The sequence below is a fragment of the Amblyomma americanum genome, chromosome 3 (assembly GCF_052857255.1).
Source record: "Amblyomma americanum isolate KBUSLIRL-KWMA chromosome 3, ASM5285725v1, whole genome shotgun sequence".
In the NCBI taxonomy this organism is placed as follows: Eukaryota; Metazoa; Arthropoda; class Arachnida; order Ixodida; family Ixodidae; genus Amblyomma; species Amblyomma americanum.
Genome location: NC_135499.1, coordinates 195,189,181 through 195,212,513, shown reverse-complemented (window position 1 = coordinate 195,212,513; position 23,333 = coordinate 195,189,181). Strand labels below are relative to the sequence as shown.

Genomic DNA, 23,333 nt, shown 5'->3' with positions numbered 1-23,333 from the left:
GTTGTATTTTTGTTTTGTGACTTCACTGTTTGTGTATTGGTCTATTGCCTGTAACCCCCCCCCCCCCCCCCCTAAATTTAATACCCTCTGGCGTGAGGGCCTTTAGTGGTAATTTGTATAAATAAATAGAAGAATAAATAAATAACTGCAGCACAGCAGTGAATATTGCAGAACTTGCCCTATAGATACTTGCGATTTATGTTAAAGCGCTCTGAACAAGAAACATGTCTAATTTTAAGTCAGTGGGGACTTTCGCAGCCTACAGAATCCGAGACAGCGGCGGCGGAATATGTTTTTTTTTTTTTTCATCTAAAGAACGCGGCCGTTTAAGCCACGTCTATTTCCGAAATGTCCACAAAGTGTGGACACTTCCAAGACATACGCTTACGTAACCATTATAAATTAATCCGCAGCGGTTCCATACAGCATCCCTCATATCCTTCAGGCAACTTCGAGATGTTAAACCCCACATATCGCCCTGGCATATCTGATGCTAATCAAATAGGTATTGTATTCCTGGGTATTTTGGGCTAAGGAGAAAGGTTATCTTGTATCTGCAAAGAGCGCATACAGAAGAGACCAGCGACTGATCCGGAGGTATTTTTATCGCTTCTACTTTTCCTTTATGTAATTTCTCAAGAACTGCGAGGACAAAGAAAAATTCTTCAGACACAAAGGGGGGATTTGCAGCCTTACACTTTACAGAATCGTGTGTCTGGCTTCCACGAGTATTTCGTAACGCAATAAAGACCGCTTTAGAAAAAGCTGTGTAATGAAAAAAATGCGTTTAGGCGATGCAGGCCAAGCTTAGAAAAAACTAATTGCTTTTGACAGATACTGCGCCATTTCCTTTCCCCCCAAAACCAATTATTATTATTATTTTTATTCAAGGAACAGCCTCTTATTACCGTGACTTGCACATGGTGGAATAAAAACCAAGTGGCAATTGTTTAATTGGAAACAATATAGCACGCATTAATCGCGACTTTTAAAAGGAAAGAGGGAAGGTGAGGCACTTGGGTACGGGCCAGCACTTGATCAACTTGGAATGTGGACAGTGCTCCGTTTTAAAGGCAAATTTTTTATTGCTCCACGTGCCCACTTTTTTTACATCGTATATGTGCGATGTCAGTGCACGTTAAAGATCCCCAGGTGTTCGAAATTATTCTGGAGCCCTCCACTACGGCACCTCTTCTTCCTTTCTTCTTTCACTCCCTCCTTTATCCCTTCCCTTACGGCGCGGTTCAGGTGTCCAACGATATATGAGACAGGTACTGCGCCATTTCCTTTCCCCCCAAAACCAATTATTATTATTATATGAAAGAGGGCAAAAATAAATATAAAAAAGAATATTATCGAATTTCTATTCCCACGAAGAGCTTTCAGAATAATATATTTATTTTATTTATTTGTACAATACTGCAAGCCGTATAGGCCCAAGCAGGGGTGGGATATTATCTCAGCAATCCATGAATTATTTTACTGGAATGCAAGACTTGTCAGTTTTACTCATGGCAGTCCTTTCTCATCGGGGAAAACAGCACGTGCTGAAGGTTACATTCATTTGCTTGCTGCTTGCGGACGTTCTGCAGGAACAAAAGGGCACTCGAGGTCAGCTTACTACATGCTTATTGTTTTCTGTGGAAATGAATGCATGCATTCACCGGGATACATTAGGCCTTCTGTTGTATCTTTCTGACCTTTATGCCGCCTTGAAATAGGAAAAGCCTTTTAAGGCGAAGAAATTACGTCATCAGTGCACCGTGCCTGGTGCCGCTATAAAAACATATCATTTGAGACGGTTTGTAGACTTCGTGTTTAATGTTTAGCGGTGGTAAAATTTGTTTTGAACCGCAGTAAGATACTTTCACATAGGCCGCTTACTAAAACAGAGACATAATATTATTCGTTCATTTTCACGAATATTTTCCACCCGCCTTTGAAAATTACATAACGTAGGATTATGGGGACATTTAGAACAATTTATTGTGGTTTTCAGATATCAAGCGGTTCTCGTTGGCATTTGGTCTTTTAAGGTACGCGAGGCTACGCTAATCGAATTTCGGGGTTTTTATCGCATATATAGCTTTCTTTTTTTTAATACGTACATAAATCAGTCAAGTTGCTTTGGTTTTGGGGGAAAGATAATGGCGCAGTATCTGTCTCACATATCGGCGGACACCTGAACCACGCCATAAGGGAAGGGACCCGCCGCGGTGGCTCAGTGGTTAGGGCGCTCGACTACTGAGCCGGAGTTACCGGGTTCGAACCCGACCGCGGCGGCTGCGTTTTTATGGAAGAAAAACGCTAAGGCACCCGTGTGCTGTGCGATGTAAGCGCACGTTAAAGATCCCCAGGTGGTCGAAATTATTCCGGAGCCCTCCACTACGGCACCTATTTCTTCCTTTCTTCTTTCACTCCCTCCCTTATTCCTTCCCATACGGTGCGGTTCAGGTGTCCAACGTTATATGAGACAGATACTGCGCCATTTCCTTTCTTCAAAAACCAATTATTATTATATATCATAAGGGAAGGGATAAAGAAGGGAGTGAAAGAAGAAAGGAAGACAGAAGTGTCGTAGTGGAGGGCTCCGGAATGATTTCGACCACCTGGGGATCTTTAATGTGCACTGACATCGCACAGCACACGGGCGACTTAGCGTTTCGCCTCCATCGAAACGCGGCCGCCGCGGCCAGGTTCGAACCCATGTACTCAGGATCAGTAGCCGATCGCCCTAACTACTGAGCCACCGCGGCGGGTTCAGTCAAGTTCTCAGTCAAGTTCTCCACTTCTCTGGTTGGTCGTGGGCTGGCTACACTCATGTTGCCTGAGTAATAGTCTTCCTCTCCTCTTCCATATACTACGATGTCGGCTGTCTTCTGTATAGTGCACGTAATCTGAATCTTATCAGTTATAACCTGCATAACCAAGGCACCTAACTTGGTTTCGCAGTTTGTGACACTGTTCACAAACATTTTGCGTTTTCTGCTTCGAGAACAGCGATTCGCGCAATGCAGCTTCAGAATAACTAGCTCGTGTCCCACTTCCCTCTGCCTTTTTTCATCGCCTAAGCACCTTCCGAACTGCCCCTCCCTCAAAGCTATAAATATCTTTTTTTAAGCAGTCGCACCTCTTCCATCTCTTTCACTTCCTCCCCGAAATGCAGCAAAAGCGCCCGTTTATAAACAAACACTCCCTCAACTAGAGCGTGTCCCACAGATGACTTCTAATGACGTCACCGCAAAATGCATGGCAAGGCTGTTTGTGCGAACAGTGCAGCAATAAAGAGAACAAGAACGAAAGACTTTCGCTGGCTTGAGCTCTTGTTTGCGACCTTGCTGTTTCGCTTAGTGCGGTGGGGGCGGCGGCGTCACCCCAAGAAGCGAAATGCGAAAACCGACCAGTTGAGAAAAGAAGCCCGCCGCCCTCCCTCCCTGTCTTCCCTCCCTTTCATTTTCTGTCACTTCCCTCTTTTGTTTTACTCAAAATAATCATCGGTCAGATGCTCTCGACTGCGCTAACTTGGCTGGAACGAGTTTAGTGTTGCGAAAACAGAAGCGCTCCCTGGTGAGCGAAAACAAAACACCCGAATTCTCACATGGGAGAATAATAATAATAATTGGTTTTTGGGGAAAGGAAATGGCGCAGTATCTGTCTCATATATCGTTGGACACCTGAACCGCGCCGTAAGGGAAGCGATAAATGAGGGAGTGAAGGAAGAAAGAAAGAAGAGGTGCCGTAGTGGAGGGCTCCGGTAATAATTTCCACCACCTGGGGATCTTTAACGTGCACTGACATCGCACAGCACATGGGCGCCTTAGCGTTTTTCCTCCATAAAAACGCAGCCGCCGCGGTCGGGTTCGAACCCGGGAACTCCGGATCAGTAGTCGAGCGCCCAAATCTCATATGGCATATGGCATATGAAGTCATGACTCGTAGCCATAGTTATGACCCTGCCATTCTGCAACGTGCCACGACTAAGCACTTTACAATTAGCCTAAATCTAGAGAGTTAGTACAAAGTATGCATAGTCATGACGCGTACTCAAAGTCATGACCCATAATCATTGTGCAACCTAGCATGACTCAGAACTTCACAAGGTAAGGTGTATAAAGTTCTTATAAAGTATCCGTAGTCGTAGTCATGAGACATGACTCATAATCATTCTGCAAGGTATCGTAAGCATCCCAAGGAATATTTAGCTCGTATATTATACGAATGCTATGAGGACCTAGCTCCCACGGGCCTCTCTGACCAAGCAAAGGGAGTGGGACGATACGGCGAAAAATCTTGTACCCTGAAACCCAAAAGAGGGCCGTGCTGGCTTTGGAAACCTCAACATGCCACTTCATGGATCCTCAAGGTCGAGGTGAAGAAAGAGATTTGACACCGCTCGAAGATCTGACAATCTACTGGTCGTTGACGAAATAAATTTCATCATCATCATCATGCCGAAATGTCAAACCTTCGGCGTCAATCTGCCATGTGAAGTTTTGGGACGTTCAGGCGCATATAAAATGCATACTATGCCATACCTATCGACAAGGGTTTTGGGTCATCGAACTTCTCGCCATATTGACTATATTTAGCGCAGTGCTATCAGAAAGCTTCACATGCTGTCCGCACTGACCGCGCTGTGGCTTCTCATCGACTAGAAGGCACTGCCTGTTACTTCAATAATTCGAACAATTAGAAAGACGTATACAACATATGCATAACCGCAAAGATCGCAAACTTCTTGCTATCCTGCGGAACACGTTCAAATGCACTGTAGGAAAGCGTAGGACTTGCGAATAAATTTCGCCTCTGAGTTTTGGATAATAACTGTATTGCAAACTACTATTTCACTCTGCGCTCTATTTTCCATAGAAACACTTCGTTTATGAGGTTAACTTTCTTTCCACGTGCGAAGATTTCCTCATGGCAGAACGGAACCCAGCAGCCCTAAAATGGACGCTCGCATCTATCCTAGCAGCTGATTCCGCCCCTGTGGAAAACTTCGGGGCAAGTTTCACCAGTACAGATATCAAGAAAGTCTGGTGGCACGCGGGATGCCACCACGTATCGGACAAGGTGGTCATCGCTGAAAGCAGCGATAACTAATCATGTGGTCGCCGAAGACGCCCGCCACTATAAGGGGCATTGGGAGTGTCATATGGGCAGGCTTAAGCGACAGGCTTCCCATGGCTTCTTCACATGGTTATACACTTTTCAGAATTATTTCGAAGGCCAATGCCACGTTCGACACTGAACTGTGAACAAACGCGCGCTTTAATTTTGCCACAGTTCAGTAGCAACCAAAGGCCAAGAAAACGGAGTCCAGTGGTTTAAGATTTTGCCTTTGCAGCTATGTCCCACTGCGGCTGTCGAAGTGCATTTACGTAGTAGTCATTAGGATCTGCTCAGCTTCTTTTACGTGACATACTGGCTACAAATACAGCGGTTCTGTTTATTCTCTCTCGACGGCATCAACATATTATGCCTTTCAGCGGCAACTGAAAAGCCGAGATTAAGAGTCTGCGAAGCAGGTGTGCAGTCGTGGCATTGCGATTGGCTTACGCTCCGCAAATGGCGTTCCTTTCTTAAAGCCTAACGAAAGCCTGTCGTTTCCAATGACCCGTCGCGGCTGTCTCGTTTCTAATAACACAGCTTGCTCAGTTCGACGAAAAACTTTTCACAAATGCCCAAGCCTAAACGGCTGTCAAGAATGGCCAGCATGGCTACGACGACTGTGACTGTTCACGTTACCAAAATTACCCATGCTTAGAGCGAAAGAACTGCACTCACACGAAGTCGTGTTGGCCACAGGCAGGCAAGCCCACCAAACAATCCTGCGGCAGAAGAGCCGATCTGGCAGCGAGAATTCAGGTAAATGAGACCGTGGTGACGCAAGACAACCAGGGGAGCCGGCCGAGAATGTAATGAGGTGCCAAACGCAGAACCCGTCTCAAGAACACTGCGTGCCCGAGGAGAACTCGTCGTCCCGAAAGCAGCACGACCCTTTATGATCAGCCACAAAAGGTGGGCGCCACATGCGTCTCTGAACAAAGGCAGCCCACCAGTACGTTGATTGCGTCCTACACGCCATCTGCGCAAGCGTTCGCGGTAGGCTGGAGTATGTCTGTGCGCTTAAGCCCAGGCCCGCTTCGTAGCAATAATATCGTGAGTGCGTAGACCTTTGGTCAGTCAATGCCGCGCGACGGAACTCGGCACAGCATTGAACAATATCGCATACGCATATTAAAGCGAAAGCTTTACTGTCCGCGAACGTGCGATTTCGCCGTGGCGTTGCTCCGAGAAGGCACATGACGTGACAACACGCGCCTCGCCGCGGATATTTATATCTCTCTTTCTCTCGCTCCCTAGTCACTACTGCGCCTGCGCCACTAGTAGCACCATGCCACAGGTGTTCCGCCACTGCGCAGCACCGCACCTTTCCTCAAAATCCAACTTTCAATTTTCAGATTTCTCTTTCTTCTTTCCCTCCCTCTTTTCACCTTCCTTTACGGCGCGGTTCGGGTGTCCACCGATATAGGCGAGACAGTTAGCGTATAATTTCCTTTTCTCAAAAACCAAACGAAACAAGTGAGCCGACGGCGTTCATAGAGTTTATTCGGTTTGACAACTTTGCAAAGGGCGTCCATTTTCACGAAAGGAAAGGCGCACAACCGGCTCCGCGGGTCAGTGGAGACCTCAGTCTCGTTTCATGTACGTGTGGCGTTGGTGTCCAACTGCAAAACCCCGTTTTGATTGCGTTCGGCACACTGGATAGGAAGCGCGCCCTCCCTGCCACCCTGCGAGGTGGCATGCAGTTAATGGTTGGTCGCGAGAGATGAACCAAATGAACGCTGCGGCCAAGCTATTGCTGAAGTGCCGCATGTCAGCCACAGCGCTGTCAGCGCTAATGCATTCAGGCCACATCTTTCACCACCGCCACATGTGTCAAAGCACGAATGAGGCGTCCGCATATCCAGGGAACCAGTTATGCGCCCTTCCTTTCCTCAATGTCATCGCCGTCTGGAACATTGTCAACGCCCACGCCAACGGACACAGTGAACGCCGACATCTCTCGCTTTGTATATCCTGGATTAGCTGAGCTAATCCACATTAATTTTTAACGCGACATCGTTAAGGAGCTCGCGTAGCAGAAAAGCCGGTGTCGGCGTCGGCGGCGTTGGCCGTGAGCGAAAAATCCTCCTCCTCGCAATGTACCCCACTGCCCCAGCAGCACGCGACGGCATTACGCCGCCATTGCCCGAGTAGAGTTGGGCCCGGCTGCGAGGCTAGCGCGGGAGCGCTGCCGAAGGCTGCGCCCGACTAGAGTTGAGCCCTGCTGGGAGGCTAGTCCGGCCACTGCGTAGAGGGAGGCTAGCCGGCGCTCCCCCTCCTGCGCGCGCGCTCACTCCCCCTCGTGCTCTGCGCTACGTGGTTTGCTGCTCCGCGCGTCCAATTCACTGTACGTAGCAGAGCGATTTGTCTAACGGGCAAGGCGTCGCGCCGAACGGACGATGACGTTCCGTGGTATCTGTCTCACATATCGGCGGACACCTGAACCCCGCCGTAAGGGAAGGAATAAAGGAGGGAGTGAAAGATCAAAGGAAGGAAGGAAGAGGTGTCGTAGTAGAGGGCTCCGGAATAATGCAGACGTTAAATGGATTGCTCCATTAAAAAAAATTTCTGAGCTTGCAGAATGCGACAAGTAAGCCATATCGGTTACTCTGATATGATTAATATTAGGAAAATTTTTAAACAAGCTGAAAAGAGAACGTTCCGTGTCCTCTTAAAAAGAGAACGTTCCGTGTCCTCTTCGGAGTTCCCTGGTTCGAACCCGACCGCGGCGGCTGCGTTTTTATGGAGGAAAAACGCTAAGGCGCCCGTGTGCTGTGCGATGTCAGTGCACGTTAAAGATCCCCAGGTGGTCGAAATTATTCCGGAGCCCTCCACTACGGACCTATTTGTTCCTCTCTTCTTTCACTCCCTCCTTTATCCCTTCCCCTACGGCGCGGTTCAGGTGTCCAACGATATATGAGACAGATACTGCGCCATTTCCTTTCCACCAAAAACCAATTATTATTATTATTATTCCGTGTCCTCTTGTGTAGGAACATTACCTTTTCACCTTGTTTAAAACTATTTTTATTGCGAAAGCAACACTGCTCGAGGTTTTTGCTCTTGGCCGTCGTTCCGGAGAATCCACCATTGACCTTTAACGTGACCTATGTGTGACGTCATGCCAGCTGTGGAAAAGCGCCCCCCCCCCCCCCCCCCCCCCAACTCGGCTCGTCGCGATCGTCCCAGCGAATCCTCCACGCGCCGCTGCCGTGGGGGAGGCGCTCGCTCTACGTGACGTCATGTCAGCTGTGAAAAAGCGGCCCCCAAACTCGGCTCGTCGCAGTCGTCCCAACGAATCTTCCACGGTAGGTCGGATGATGTGTATAAGGTGAAGCTGCAACGATGTGCTGCAGCTAAGAAGCGGCGGCGTGCGGAAGAAACGGATGAAGAGCGGGAACAACGTTTAGCTAAACGGCGTGCATATTGTAGTCGTTATGGCGAGCGCAAAAGAGACGCAACAACGAGAGAACGAAGCGAGCAAGAGACAACGCGCTCAAGGGACGCCAGAAGAACGCGCCGCAAGACTCGAGAAGCGTCGTAACGCAGATGCGGTTAGAAGAAGTGACACCTCCCTTAGTGACTCTTCAACTGCGGGAGAGACCTCTTTGAATTCTCGAGAGCGTCGGAATAAGACGCTGCGTAGACGACGTGCCGAGGAAACGAAGCTTTCGCAATTTGACTTGGGTTAACCAGTGCTAAACCACAGACAATTTTTTATATTCATCATATCAGATTAACCGATATTGTTTACTCGTCGCATTCTGTAAGCTCAGTAATTTTTTTAATGCAGTGATGCATTTAACGTCTGCATTTTCACCTTTCTTTGTACGCGGATTTTGGTCCGTTCACACACCGCGGAACATGCTAGTACATAAGTGATTCAGACCTACGCGTTTTTGTTGCCAATATGGCCAATGGCGGCACACCGCGTTCAGACTGCTTGCGCTGACTGAAGATGCCGCTGTTGAGGTCGAAGTTAAAAGAGGAAAGTGTACCGGCCTGAAAATTGGAAAATGAAAATTGGTTTTTGGGGAAAGGAAATGGCGCAGTATCTTCCTCACCTATCGGCGGGCACCTGATCCGCGCCGTAAGGAGGGACTAAGAGAAGAAAGGAAGAAAGGTTCCGTAGTGGTGGGCTCGTGAATAATTTCGACGATGAGGTCAGTAGAAAAGACAGTGGCGAATGAAAGGCATGGAGGTAAATCGGTGGAGAGTTCCGGAAAGTTTTCCCTCATGTCTGTTTTCTCCCACCCTTTAATATGCCCTCTTCCGTTCCCCTAGTGCAGGGCGGCCTAAACAGTACCAAAATAATTTGAGTTTCTTGCTGCAGAAAACGTCATCACGACGGGTAACCTTTGACCAGTTTTTGCACCGCCAATTCTTCTTCTTGTAATTTATAGCATAATATCCACGCTATTTAATACCCGATGACGTTTGCATAGACAGGAAACTTCACACAACTAAGGAAATTATATTTGTTGTTCATTTACTTGTGCGGCTAACTCTCTCAAAATGATTAATGTATATATACACACACAAACACTGTAGACATTTGGACTCTGTAGTATGGGCTCAACGCAACGTTCTTCTGGGTTCTCCTTGTGGCGTCATGAATATAAACATGTAGGGCGCGACATGTACATGGCTTCAGTAGGCCTCTAAATCAAACCGCTTTGTCGCCTTCGTAGGCCACAGGCAACCGCGCAAATACATTCACCTCGGGCGGTGGGTGAATGTCGCTTTAACGTTTGCGAATGGCTCCAGAGGAAAGCCGGGAGAACGCACGCAAGCGGCTCTCGCTGGAGTGCTCCCTCCTGGAGTGCTTTTTTCTCTTTCTCGCTATCGCGTCCTGCCTTCAAGTGGCACCAGTCAAGAAACGCGCCGTCAAACGTGACAAGACGACTGCGTCGAGTGTCTCTTGCGGCCCTATCTAAACGAGCGTGGGCGGAGCTAATCTGGTTTTGTCGGCGGAAATTCGGTGCAGACCGAGTACGACTCCTGTCCTCAACCTCCCGTAGGGGATGCCCGGGGCGCTCGCGCGATTGCTGGCGCATTTGCAAGTCTAATCTCGGTCTGCGGCTGCTGCTGCCATGCTGGGCCGCGGGACAGCCTTGTCTCGGACGCTCGTCCACGGGCGTACTATCGTCCAGAGAAAATAAATGACAAAATGAACGGGAACTGCTTCCGAATCCCTTTTCCCGCCGTTGCCCAACGGAAAATTGCATTGGGGCGTGGCAAAAAAGCGAAGGCTCCGTTCAAAGTAAACAATAAATAAGTAAAGAAAACGTTACGCAGTTGTTAGGAGCTATCGTTATAACCTTTCGGAGGGTTTCGTAACCTTAAAAGACGGTTGCGAGAGCAGGCCTCGGTAGGTTGAAGCTTGTGCGCTCCTTATGAAAACATAAAATGGCGCCTCGTTCCATGGGACGCTTATATAGTTTCCTGGCTATGCGTGCTCGTGTTCTTTGGCGTGCAGTGACAAGTGTACCGCTTACGATGCACTCAGTTTGGCAGTACATTCAGGCCCTGTGTTCCTCATACGCGCGGGTGTTCCTACAGTTAGGTGGGGTAAGTGTTTCTCTGCGACTGGTCGTTGTTTCTATTTTTTTTCTAGGGTATGTTACTAAGGCGGGTGCTAGGGTAGGGTAGGGTGCTAGATGGCTGCTGTGAGGGTTCTAGATGGAAAATTCTTAACTAAACACTTGCGAGACCTAAGTAGCCAGACATGGCTTGAAGGAAAGCTGTTTGAGTGAGTGAGCGAGTGAGAGAGTGATTTAGTGAGAGAGTGATTGAGTGAGCGAGTGATTAATTGAGTGAGCGAGTGAGTTTGTGAGTGAGTTTTTGAGTGAGTGAGTGAGTGAGTGAGTGAGTGAGTGAGTGAGTGAGTGAGTGAGTGAGTGAGTGAGTGAGTGAGTGAGTGAGTGAGTGAGTGAGTGAGTGAGTGAGAGAGGGCTGCACATACTATCACCGCAACCTAGAGGCTGGTAACGGATATGAAAATGGCTAAAGGCCAGTGACTGATATGAAAATGGGAGTTCTCGCGTAACTCTCATATCCCGCGAATGACGCCGAGAGAGTTGGAGATTTATACAACTTCACCAAGGTGCTCCATAATTCCATAGAGACGAACTCGTGTACACTTTTATCACAGAAATACTTCTGCCGAACCAGTTAATGCGGAAAGGTGTGAAAAACCTTCTCCCACTGAACTCATCAGGAGCCTAGCACTTTAGTTGCTAGGCCCGTTACTCGTGTGTGCACCTAACGAAAGAGCCATGAGTGCTCAGAAAATTTTAGTCATCGCTGCTACATGAAGTCGACGGTCCGGTCCAACGACGGATAGCCACGAGACAGAACAGACGCATACGCTCGCACCGTCGGTCGTTAGCTAGGGTGCGCAAAGTGCACTGAGTGCCATGCACTCCGTCGTTGCCGCTCCCCGTAATAGGTGTTTTTGGGCGTCATTTTCTCTGCTGAGCCGAGAAGGCCTGACACAAGGTGGCAAGAAAAGTAAGGTTAAAATAAGACACCCGGCTAGTGCAGACATGTCCGCTCTCACTGCATTTTTTTTTTCTTATACGTAATATAACATTATTTTTGGTACTGGACAAGTGCTCCACCAGCGAGTGTAACGTAAACCACTTCTTCTTATCTCGTCTCTCCCCATTTCGAAGGAGTTGCGAAAGTCGTTGCAGGTTTCGCTGCCTAAAGCAACGAGAGCAAACAACTATAGCAATGGGCGGTGCAATGACAAAAACGATAGAAATGGGTTCGTCTTTAGAACGTTCTGACCCAAATTCTCGGAAGAATTCAATGAGGCGTCGTCGCAAAGAAGATAAACGGGAGGGGAGCTCCGTTGATGGCAAGGTGACCATATACACATTGTTCTGTCCTCTCCGATGTCTGCCGAGGCACAACAGCCATTCAGGTCGGTCCTCATTCACTGGTTCTTGACCCTCGTTTCTGCCTCACAATACCATGAATGCCAAGTACACTGTTCCTAGTGGCTCACATACTCTAGGCAAATTTTCAATTTTCCTCTTATCGTCTCTCTGGATAGAATGTCTTCTCTACCAGGTTTTTGCCCAGGAAAAACGAAACTACGCAGTGAGGCTTTATTTTCGCCCCTCTCCTGCTTAGGTCAGACAAATGTGTTCTGTTTCTTCTTTGTTTTATTACTGTTACTTTTTAGACAGCATAGTTTGTCTTACGGCATACAAAGGCAGTCTGATGAAGATGTGCTCCTCTCGCGTTCGTTATTTGGGTTCACGCGCGCCCAGTGATGTAGCGTATAAAGCAGCAGCAAACGACCATTAATGCTTCACACTTCGTATGCGTCCTAACGTGTTCTGAAATGACGTGAGGCCAAATGCTGCTACACATAAACGTCAGTAGAAACTTAGTGATCCGCTAAACAAGCGTGGCTTACAACCGCGCACAAGGCATAAAAGATAAGTGAGGTCAGACTGAACTGTAAAACCTTAACTGAACCCTGAATGCATTGACTAACTGCGCTGGTTCTCCACTAAGCACTCATTAATGAGCTAGTTAGACACTTTCCTTGCCACCGTTTACGGCAGAGCATGGACGCTGGTTGCGAAAGAACCTGTTGACGGGGTTGTTCCGTCAATAGAACTGTCCATAGACCTATTTGCACTTAACGATGGAGCTAATAATCAGAGATAATAATCAATGAACTGGCGGAGCATTGTATTCTAGGCTGGTGTCCCTGTTGGACCTGACTATCGCGATATATTTAAATTTAGAAAGCGCGTTGCATGGTTGAACTACATGTACCATCTGTGCCAAAAGTAACCAAGCTGCAACGTTTGCTTTTCATTCCCTTAGGGAAGACCTTTTGGCTTCTCTAAAGATTAAAAGCTCTTCAAGGGAGAGGACAAGGCTGCTTATCTCACTGGGATTTAGAGCTTCCAGAGTGGTACAAGTGCTCCGCTTATGACCGAGAACCAAAACATGCAGCCTGGTTACCTTTTTCCAAGGTGGTCCGTACTAGCAGGGTAGTTAAGTTTACAGAAACACCAGCACAAGCAAGGGTTGGCCCCAGAAATTGCCGGTGAGAGGATATTTGAAGAAATTTTGGTTATCCGAAAATAATTAATGCATTCGACGCAAGTTGGACCAATGACTTGAAAGTGAAAGCATTAAAGATTGTCGCAGCTGGAAGATTTTCGCCAAAGGTCAGGACTTTTAAAAAAAATGACGAAGATGGAACAGCCCACAAAATATACAGAAGTAGTTGCCTTCCGTTTACTACATCAAATCCAGTTTCTATCGGCGTTATAGATTTAGTGGTTTTTACATGCGAAAGCAACTTTCGAGCTGATAAGTGGTGCGGAACTCGAGATCTGTGGATTATTTTTAATGACGTATTTATTTATTGCGAAACCACCTTATTTTTCTACCTTGAGTGGACAAGCACTCCTATATTTAACCTATATCGAAGTACCGCGAAAACCTATATCGAAGTACCGCGAATATCGAACCCTGGAATTCATGCCCATTAGTAGAACGCTACATTCAGGAAGGGAGACCGGCGGATCTCTGCTCACGTTCAAATTCATTTTGAAAAGTTGTGAGGATTTCTGGGGCGTGTGCACAACACACTGCATTTTATTGTTCCGGCTGACGAAATCCGCGAGACATAGGGGGCTTGAAAGTTTAACCCTTCCTGCAACCCTTAGCCGGTAGCTTCAAGGCGAAAGGCACACAATGTCTGTCATTATGGCACGTACATAGCAACTTATTCAAGTCTTATCTCCGTGAGCAGGGCGCGAAAAATAAAAAAGTAACGATTTATTTTCACAGCTTCTCGCTATCGCAGACTCTGAAGTAGCGAGCTGCACACGGGTTCGCTGACGCCAAGCGGTGCGTCCTTTACAAGCGGCTGGCCACGCGCACTTTAAATAAGCCTCGATAATGCCATCAAAATGTGTTCACGACTTCACTTCACTTTATTACCTTAAAGGCCCCCGGGATTGAAGGTATTACATAAGGGGTAGGTTACATCTATAAAGCATGTTGAATAAACAAAGAAAACAAGTAAGGTACATAAATCATTCGCTGCTAAATATAGTAGCTAAACATTTCGTAAGTATTGATGGACAGGTGATTGAGGCGATGTCGTGTGTAAGGCTGTTCCAGTCCGTTGCTGAGCGTGGAAAGAATGACGATGGAAATGTAGTAGTGCGCGCACATGGAAGACGATGTGTAAACCGACGTACCTGTTTATCTACGGCACAACCTCATGAAGTTCCCCAGTCAAAGCAGTCGTCTCTGTCGTTCGGCAACTTTCACCGCAAGTCAAGTCCACAAACGCGTGCACGCTTTACACGAGAAGGAGGCAAGCGCTCGAGACAGGAGGGCAGTGAACAACGAAAAAGATAAAGAGGCTCGTGTGGAATCTGACAGCCTCCTCGGAGGCCCGTATCTTTTGGCTTTGTTCTTTCCCTGTTTCCGCCGACGCTTGCAACGGAGCCACGGGCCTGGCGTTCTAAATTTGGGCACCCGACCCCAAGCGCACTCGGTGCAACATGATCCGAAAAGGAAACAGCAAGGCGCCCCTGGCGGCGAAACGGAGAGACAGGCGTCACGTGGCCGTGCGAGAATTCGTCTGCATTCGTTTTTGTTGTTCGCGCCGCCTGCCTTCTAAAGGGCTTGAGAGTGAAATGTGTGCCCCCTCGACAGACGTTGGTCGCTCAGGCTTTGGAGCTCTTTCGACGCCAAAACCACGCCGGCGGGGCTTTGCATAACAGTGCTGGCGGAGTGGACGCGACTTTGACGTAACGTGCCGCGCCAGCTGTCGGGACTGCGCCCGTTTCGGCTTGTGTACCCTTTAATAACGTGTTTTGAAACCCGGGATGGAAACCTGGGGAGCTGTAGAGGCCAATTTTCAGACAAAGCAGACGCATATGCAGTCTGTGTGGTGTAGCCTCCGTACAATACCACGATTATTCTTAAAAATGGGAGAAATTAAAGATTGACGTCCCAATGGTGACACCAGAATGTGGAAGCCTCCAAAATTCCGGCCAGTCCTTTCGGTATGCTCTGCCACACATTAGTAAAACCTTCTCGTACACGCTGACAAGATGACAGGAGACTGCCGTTTTGCATTCGCTAACGAGGTTGACTGCCGGTAGTATAATCCTTAATCGCCATTTGAATATCGATCCTTCAAGAACTCCCATTTTGCCTTCGTCGCATGACGACCACAAAGAGAATGATGATCACCAAGATAATGATTTTTTAATAATAATATTAGCAGGTAACGAAACAAATACAGGCAGCAAAGAAAACTCGAATAATGTTATAGAATTGTTGTATGAGTTGCAGTAACACCTATGAGTTGCAGTCTCATCTATCAAGAACAGTTAATCATAACTGGGAATTATACAGAACAACAATGATGAACTTCAGAATCAAATACATCCCAAAAATAAATATTAGATCCGATCATGACAACGAGTGGTTTACCATAAGCCTGAAACGTCTTAACAGGAAAAAGCACCTCTATCGATCAGCAAAGAAATCTAACTCCCCTAGTACATAGGACCGATATTATCAGTGTACAAAACATTCATTAAAAGCCTAGCTGCTGCAAAAAAAATAAATTCTTCCCCATCGATCTACTTAGAATCCTACAGTCGAACCCCAACAAATTCTGGCGCATCCTGTCCCCTAGGTCTCGCCCGAACCAAATAGCGCTTGTGGGAACTTATGGAGAACCAATCGAACCAGGTCAGTGTGCCAGCGTTTTGAGCCGCTATTTCGTCTCGGTGTTTGCTCCAGCAAACAACTCTACCGCCTTAACATCACCGGAATGCTCACCAGTTACATGCATATAATGCAGGTCGACGCCAATGGTATCAGTAACCTTATTGCTTCTCTAAAATTGTCTTCGTCAGCAGGCTGTGACCATATCAGTAGTAAACTACTAAAAAAACACATCAACGACCTGGCTCAGATACTACAATTAATCGTTACCCAGTCTTTACAATTGGAGGAAGTTGCGGATGATTGGGAAATTGCCCAAATTTTCCCAGTCTTTAAATCCGGTGACCGCAAATCAACCTCCAACCACCATCCTATTTCTCTAACCAGTGTGCCATGAAAACTATTCGAAGACATTATATCCACAAGCCTAATGACACATCTTGAATCTAACGACTTCTTTTATCCGAACCAGCATGGTTTTAGAAAACACCTTTCTTGTGAAACCCAGCTTGCCGAGTTCAGACACGATTTGCTCGAATCCATGGACGACAGCCTTCAGGTAGATGCTGTATTCCTCGAATACTCCAAAGCATGTGATCGGGTCCCCCACAATCATTTACTTCGAAAACTTTCATCACTAGGAATTCCCGCCAACCTAATCCATTGGATCGAAAATTTTCTTTCAGGGCGCAAGCAGTTCACTTCTACAAATTATAGCCACTCTCCTCTTTCCAATGTAACATCCGGAGTACCTCAAGGCGCAGGCCTGTCACCACTATTATTCCAAATTTACATTAATGATCTCCATTGCAATATGAAATCAAAATTACGACTTTTTGCCGATGATTGCGTCATATCCAGGGTGATTAGGGCGACCAACGATTCGTCTTTGCTTCAGTCCTATCTTCACACTCTCTCCTCTTGGTGTGATAAATACCTCCTCTCCTTAACCATCAACAAATGAAAATCCATGTAGTTCACCAGAAAGCGTACCGTGAATCGGCGTCAATACAATATTGACTCACTTTCCATTGACCCCGCATTATCCTACAGATATCTTGGCCTCCATCTAATACCATGCATCGCTATCATGGGCAACTCACGATCAAAAACATCTGCGCGGAAGCCTCAAGCACAGTCGGATACCTGCACCGTAATCTGAAGGCCGCATCCCCTGACAGAAAAAACTAGCATATATAACATTAATTCGCCCAAAACTAGAATATTCGCCATCCATTTGGCACCCATCACAAGCGTACCTCGCCGCTGACATTGAAGCCGTACAGAATCCCGCCATCCGCTTTATAACATCTTGCTATTCAAGGAAAACCAGTAACACCGCGCTGAAACGGTCTCTTGCCATTCCATCACTCGAGTCGTTGTTGTTGTTGTTATTAGCCTATCAAAAAATGGCACATACCCACACTGGGGGATCGGCCAAGAATCGGGTGGCTATTCAACTGAACTCAGTTAACAAAAAGGAAAAGCACGTGGGAGCATAACACCGGTGAATTTTTCGTCAAGAACAGAAAAGGGATGAGTGTTTTGATTTTAAAAATTTAAGAATAATAATAAAGAGAGTGATTAAAGAATAATGATTTAGTCAAAATGTAATAATTGATAGAAAAGAAAAGGTTGAAACACTTAGCAAGGCAGGCGGTGAGATTCTATCAGGAAATTTTGAACAGCGGTGCAAACAGATCTGTGGCTAAACCCAAACGTGGTGGCGCCAAATGATAGCAAGAGCGGGCTGCTCAAACTAAGGCCAAGATGCTGCAAGGGCTCCTCCAGCAACCTTTTTCTCAGAGAGTTGAATCGGCGACAATACAGCCAAAAATGTTCAATGGATTCTGGCTCACGGCAAAATGCACAAAGGGGAGAGAGCGCCAAACCCGACTTGTGTAAATAGAAATTTAGAGGGGGGATGCGGCAGCGTAGCCTCGTCAGTGATACTTCAAGCTGCCGAGAGCAACAAATTTTCCTGTTCCAATAATATTTAAGGTGCTCATAATCCGCCGATGTTAAAAGTGATGTGTTCTGCGTGCTTAAAAACGCACGTCGCCGAAATCTAGATGCTGTAATGTAGGCTGTAGCCGGGATGATTGGCAACACGGGGCCGCTGAGGGAAGCCTTTGCGAGATTATCAGCAATCTCATTTACTGTCACACTGCTGTGGCCGGGAACCCATACTAAATGAACAAGGCTCAAATGCGGAGGAAGTAGGGATAAGAAAGTTGATAAAATGGGACCGTCAACCTGTGCAGCGAGTGACGAACACAAAGATAAAGAATCAGTAATTACTGCAACTGCTGTAATGCCGCATCATATCTCGCCTCTGTCTTCTTCATCATTTCTATTATCACCCACGCACGAGACACGAAAATCTACAACCTCCGCACAGGACGTCTAGCCACCTAAGTCATGACCATAACATTGCACGCATCAACTGTCGCACCTTAGGACTAAAGTCTTCATTTTTTCAGGACGCGATAGCACTATAGAATAGCCTACCAAATACCATCGCATCATGCACTAACCGGAAATCATTCCGGGAAAAACTAAATCACCATTTTTCCTGAGGGCAAAAAGTTTCCGCCATATTCACCTCGGCACTTTGAACAGCTGTTCAAACAAGATCATTTAGTTGTTACATAGTTTTTTGTTATTGTTCTCTATTATCCAATTATTATTTCTCTGTTTTGATAGGTTCTTGTCACAAAAATCTTGATTTTGCTCCCTCCTTATGTAATGACTTCAGGCCTTTAAGGGAAAAAGTAAAGGAAATGAAATTACATGTCACAGTAAAACGTTACGCTAATGATAGACAATAACCGATAGTATTACATATTGCACTGAAAACATTATTAGTGTGACGTTAAAACTACCGAGTAATTAATTAAGTAGAAACCTAAGTAATTTGCGATTCGCTGGTGACATTGCCTTGCTAAGTCACTCAGGAGATGAACTGCAAAGCATGATCAATGAGTTAGACGGGCAGAGCGAACGATTGGTCTAAAAATTAACATGCAGAAAATCAAATATTCAACAGTCTTGCAAGAAAACAGCAGTTCACAAATGGTGCCGAGGGGCTGGAAGTGGTAAGGGAATATATCTACTTAGGGCAGGTAGTGACCGTTTTCCGCATCTTGAGGGGGAAATAACTAGAAGAAGAATAATAGGGTGGAGCGCATATGGCAGGTTCTTTCAGATCATCAATGGCGATTTTCCAATATCCCCCAAAAGAAAAGTATACAACAGCTGTACCTTATCGGCACTCACCTACGGAGAAGAAACGCGGAAGCTAACGAAAGGGGTTCAGCTTAAGTTAAGGACAACGCAGCGAGCTATGGTAAGAAAACTGATAGATGTAACATTAGGAGACAGGAAGAGGGCAGAAGGGGTGAGGGAACAAACACGGGTTAATTACATCCTAGTGAAAATCGAGAGGAAGAAATTGGTTTGAGGAGGGCATGTAATGCGAAGGCAAGATAACCACCGGTCCTTAAGGGTAATGGAGTGAATTCCAAGAGAAGGCAAGCGTAGCAGGGGGCGGCCGAAAGTTAGGTTGGCGGATCGGAATAAGAACTTTGGGGGTACGGTGGATGCAGCTGGCAAAGGACGGGGTTAATTGGACAGACACGGAAGAGGCCTTTACTCTGCAGAAGGCGTAGTCAGGCTGATGATGATGATGAAAACTACTCGCATTTTTTTTACTTTACCACTGTTCGTACAGTAATGCTGCTTTTCAAATAGGGGAATTTTTCCTTTAAATGCCTCAGTTGATGCCTGCCAAAGACTGCATTCACAGCCTAAAATTTAATGCGAAAGCTCTACTAATTATCCAGCCACCGCTATCCGTTACCGGACCTCCTTCATGACTGGAGAGATTGAGGGCCTGGTGGTATCTGCTAGACGGTGTATGTGTGAGTTTCACCTATTGGTTGTCCTGTATTACAGTGCTCAAATGTGACCTTTTTTAACTCTTGCTCGTCGCAGAGATTAGGTTTGAATTTTTCACATATTTGGCGGGTCTCGTCTTGCAGAGGAACTTCAACATTTTATCCAGTTTGCATAAATGTTGCTGAAATGCTTTATTAAGTTTAGGAAAAAAGATGCTATTCTAACGTTCAGTTGTAACGTTCCTGGAGCTTAATAGAAAACGACTTTGGGAGCAACGTATTAATGAAAAGAAAAAAACCGAGGGGACACTTCTGTTTGGATTATAGCTTATGCGGTTTTAACGTTCCAAAGCGGCTCAGGATATGAGGGGCGCCGTAGTGAAGGGTTCCAGAAATTTCGACCAGTTGGGGTTCTTTAACGTGTAATGACATCGCACAGCACACAGGCTCCTAGCATCTCGCCTCCATCGAAATGCGACCGCCGAGGCCGGGATCGAACCCGTGTCTATAGCGTCAGCAGCCGAGCGCCGCAACCACTGAGCCACCGCGGCGGCGGCGGGGAACACTTAAGCTCCCCTTCAAGGGCATGGCGCGAGCGTTAATGGGTTAATATTCATAAACGCCGAATTGATCATTCTCTACATTCATAGATCCCTCGGAGTCCTCATGCCGCTCCTGGTGCAGAGGTGAAGCGGTTAAGCGGCACGCCACTGCCGTGTGATGGCATGTGCCGCCATCGGTGGGGATTTTGGGACCCTCGTTGTTCTTGCCGAGCAACCTATCGCGACCAATCGTTTATTTAACTGTCACCTGCCACAGTGGGGCATTTTCTCAAAATCTGGGGAGTGGGGGGGGGTTAATGACGTCACAAGGTCACGTGGCCTACTGGCACACCTGCTCTCTATGTTACTTCTCTAGGGATTTTTCGCGGATTTTGCGCTCTCGCTCAAAGACGCCGGCATCGACGACGACTCCGGCTTTCGCTTAATGCTTTCTCTTTAAAAGTTACCATCGTTGTAAGGTTTCGGTGCATTGTGCGAGACGGACGGACGGACGGACGGACGGACGGACGGACGGACGGACGGACGGACGGACAGACAGACAGACAGACAGACAGACAGACAGACAGACAGACAGACAGACAGACAGACAGACAGACAGACAGACAGACAGACAGACAGACAGACAGACAGACAGACAGACAGACAGACAGACAGACAGACAGACAGACAGACAGACAGACAGACAGACTGACTGACTGACTGACTGACTGACTGACTGACTGACTGACTGACTGACTGACTGACTGACTGACTGACTGACTGACTGACTGACTGACTGACCGACCGACCGACCGACCGACCGACCGACCGACCGACCGACCGACTGACTGACTGACTGACTGACTGACTGACTGACCGACGGACGGACAGATAGCCAGGAAGAAAGTCTGTCTGTCTGTCTGTCGGTTAGTCCGTAGGTCCGTCCATCCATCCGTCCGTCGGTCAGTCCATAGGTCAGTCCGTACGTCTATCTGTCTGTCTGTCTGCCCATCTAATATTTCGGGACCGCAGCGAGGAGGTGACATAGGACGCAGCGTCTTTATTCAGAAAACTGATTTACAAGAAACTCGACAGCTCTGCCCCAGACAGCTGTCTCCAGCGTCCGCTGTTAGAAGGAACAGATGACGATGATGGGAATGGTAAAAGGAGGAGGGATGAGTTTGCACGCACACGGCAAAGTGGCACTGCCAAGTCTTCGGTCCCGCTCCACTGACGGACAGTAGCTGACACGGTCCTGGCGGCGTGCATAATGTGGGTCAGGCCAAGGGTGACAGTTTGACGGCAATGGTGGATGTCGATGAGTTCGGTGAAGGAACCCGAGTCTCTCGCATATTACGCAGTGCATCTCGTCTTGCCCTTGGTATATTCAGATAGCAAAGGGCAGTTGCTCTTGATGTCCGGCACGCGGAGCAATACAGCGTATTTCCTGCGTGTCTATGGCAGAGTTTCTGAACGAAGACTTGTACATCCAGATTTGAACGAACTCTGCCTCTGTCCACGGATGCATGTAGCAGTTTAACGATCCGAGCGTATTACGAGGACCTACGCACTGCAGTCCGTACCAGGGCCGCCGTCCACTGAACCTCCCACAAGCGCTCTTACCCGTGATCTGTGCGCGACCTCATTTACTTGTCTTCTCATCACGTGACGTAAATCTCTCGAGGCTTAGCGGTGCTCAGGTCTGGAGGGTTTCAGAAGTAGCAGTTCCGCTCCCACTTGACAGCTGGGTGTTCGTGCAGTGGAGCCACGATGGAGGAGAGAGTCTCCACCTGGACTTCGGAGTAGCGGCGAGCGGGTCCCAGCGTCTTGCGCAGGGGCACCACCTTGTGTCCACCGTGCGGTTGCAGCTCGGGCGCCAGCGAGCTCGCATCGCCGTAGGCCGAGTAGCTCTGCGACAGGCCTCGACCGCGCGAGTGGCGGTTAGGGTTGCGCCTGATCATGGCCTGCACGTACGCGTTGCGCACCGCAGTCTGCACCTGTGCATGTGGGCGGGACAAGAGGACAGAGGGAATGCAGAAAGGTGATGAAGGTCGAAAATGTTCAGTACATGTTACTATGTATCAACTGGCCGAAAAGCAAAGCGGAAAGAGGGAAGTGGTCTGGACCTGCTGAGAAAGCGCGTATAACGTATCGTTGAAAGAAATATTGTTACGCTGTCCAGAAACGTCACGCTGAAAGATCTAGATTTGTCTCAATTCTGAACATCTTGTTGGCTTTATTCAACTGGAGGGATAAAATCAGTACGGACTGTCACTGTCATAAGAGAACATAGAGCTTAGAGCAGCGACTAGATAGAGTTACGCTTTTCGGTTTAAACACCATCTGAAGGAGATTATTCTTTGTAAAAGAGCTCTAAGTAGGCGAAGAAAGAACCACAGGGACAAGAGGACAAGTGCACACCTTTTTTACCTTTGTTCCGTATTTCGCCCTTTTAGCTTACTTTTGTTACAAATAATTTGCACCAACTGGCCCAACTAGGCATACCTTAATTTAGGCCCCTAAAGAAATGAGTCCACGTCAGAGCGTGGAGTTGGGCTAGTTCGTTTTTCATGCCTTACCGAAGTTAGCGCCAAAAACGGGACCTTGAGGAGAAGCAACACAAGCGCTCATGTTGCGCCCTCCCTACGTTAAATTTTTAGCGCTAACTTCTGTAAGGAATGAATGTGCCTTTAGTGGAATCTCAACTGCCGGCATTCGCAGGATCCAGATGAACAGGTGAACATCACTGCTAACTGACAAGATGACTTCTAGACGGAAACAGAAATGCTAAGAACAACACCGCGGCATATGAGGCGTTTTTGTGGAGGAAAAACGCTAAGGCGCCCGTGTGCTGTGCGATGTCAGTGCACGTTAAAGATCCCCAGGTGGTCGAAATTATTCCGGAGCCCTCCACTACGGCACCTCTTCTTCCTTTCTTCTTTCACTCCTTCCTTTATCCCTTCCCTTGCGGCGCGGTTCAGGTGTCCAACGAATATATGAGACAGATATTGCGCCATTTCCTTCCCCCCCCCCCAAAAAAAAACAATCA

At 47.4% G+C, this 23,333-nt stretch overlaps 2 protein-coding genes across 2 annotated transcripts in view; both read right to left on the bottom strand.

The window, feature by feature from the left end:
* tn (tripartite motif containing protein thin) overlaps nt 1-14,665 on the bottom strand; it is a 119,472-nt gene extending 104,807 nt beyond the window's left edge. The window contains exon 1 of the mRNA XM_077659491.1: nt 14,355-14,665. The gene's annotated coding sequence lies outside the window, so the exon portion shown is untranslated. The remainder of the gene's footprint in view (nt 1-14,354) is intronic.
* Nucleotides 14,666-21,444: 6,779 nt separating this feature from the next.
* LOC144123566 (corticotropin-releasing factor receptor 1-like) overlaps nt 21,445-23,333 on the bottom strand; it is a 52,830-nt gene continuing 50,941 nt past the window's right edge. Inside the window, exon 7 of the mRNA XM_077656383.1 lies at nt 21,445-22,281. Coding sequence (XP_077512509.1) covers nt 21,997-22,281 — 285 coding nt within the window. The 3' untranslated portion in view covers nt 21,445-21,996. The remainder of the gene's footprint in view (nt 22,282-23,333) is intronic.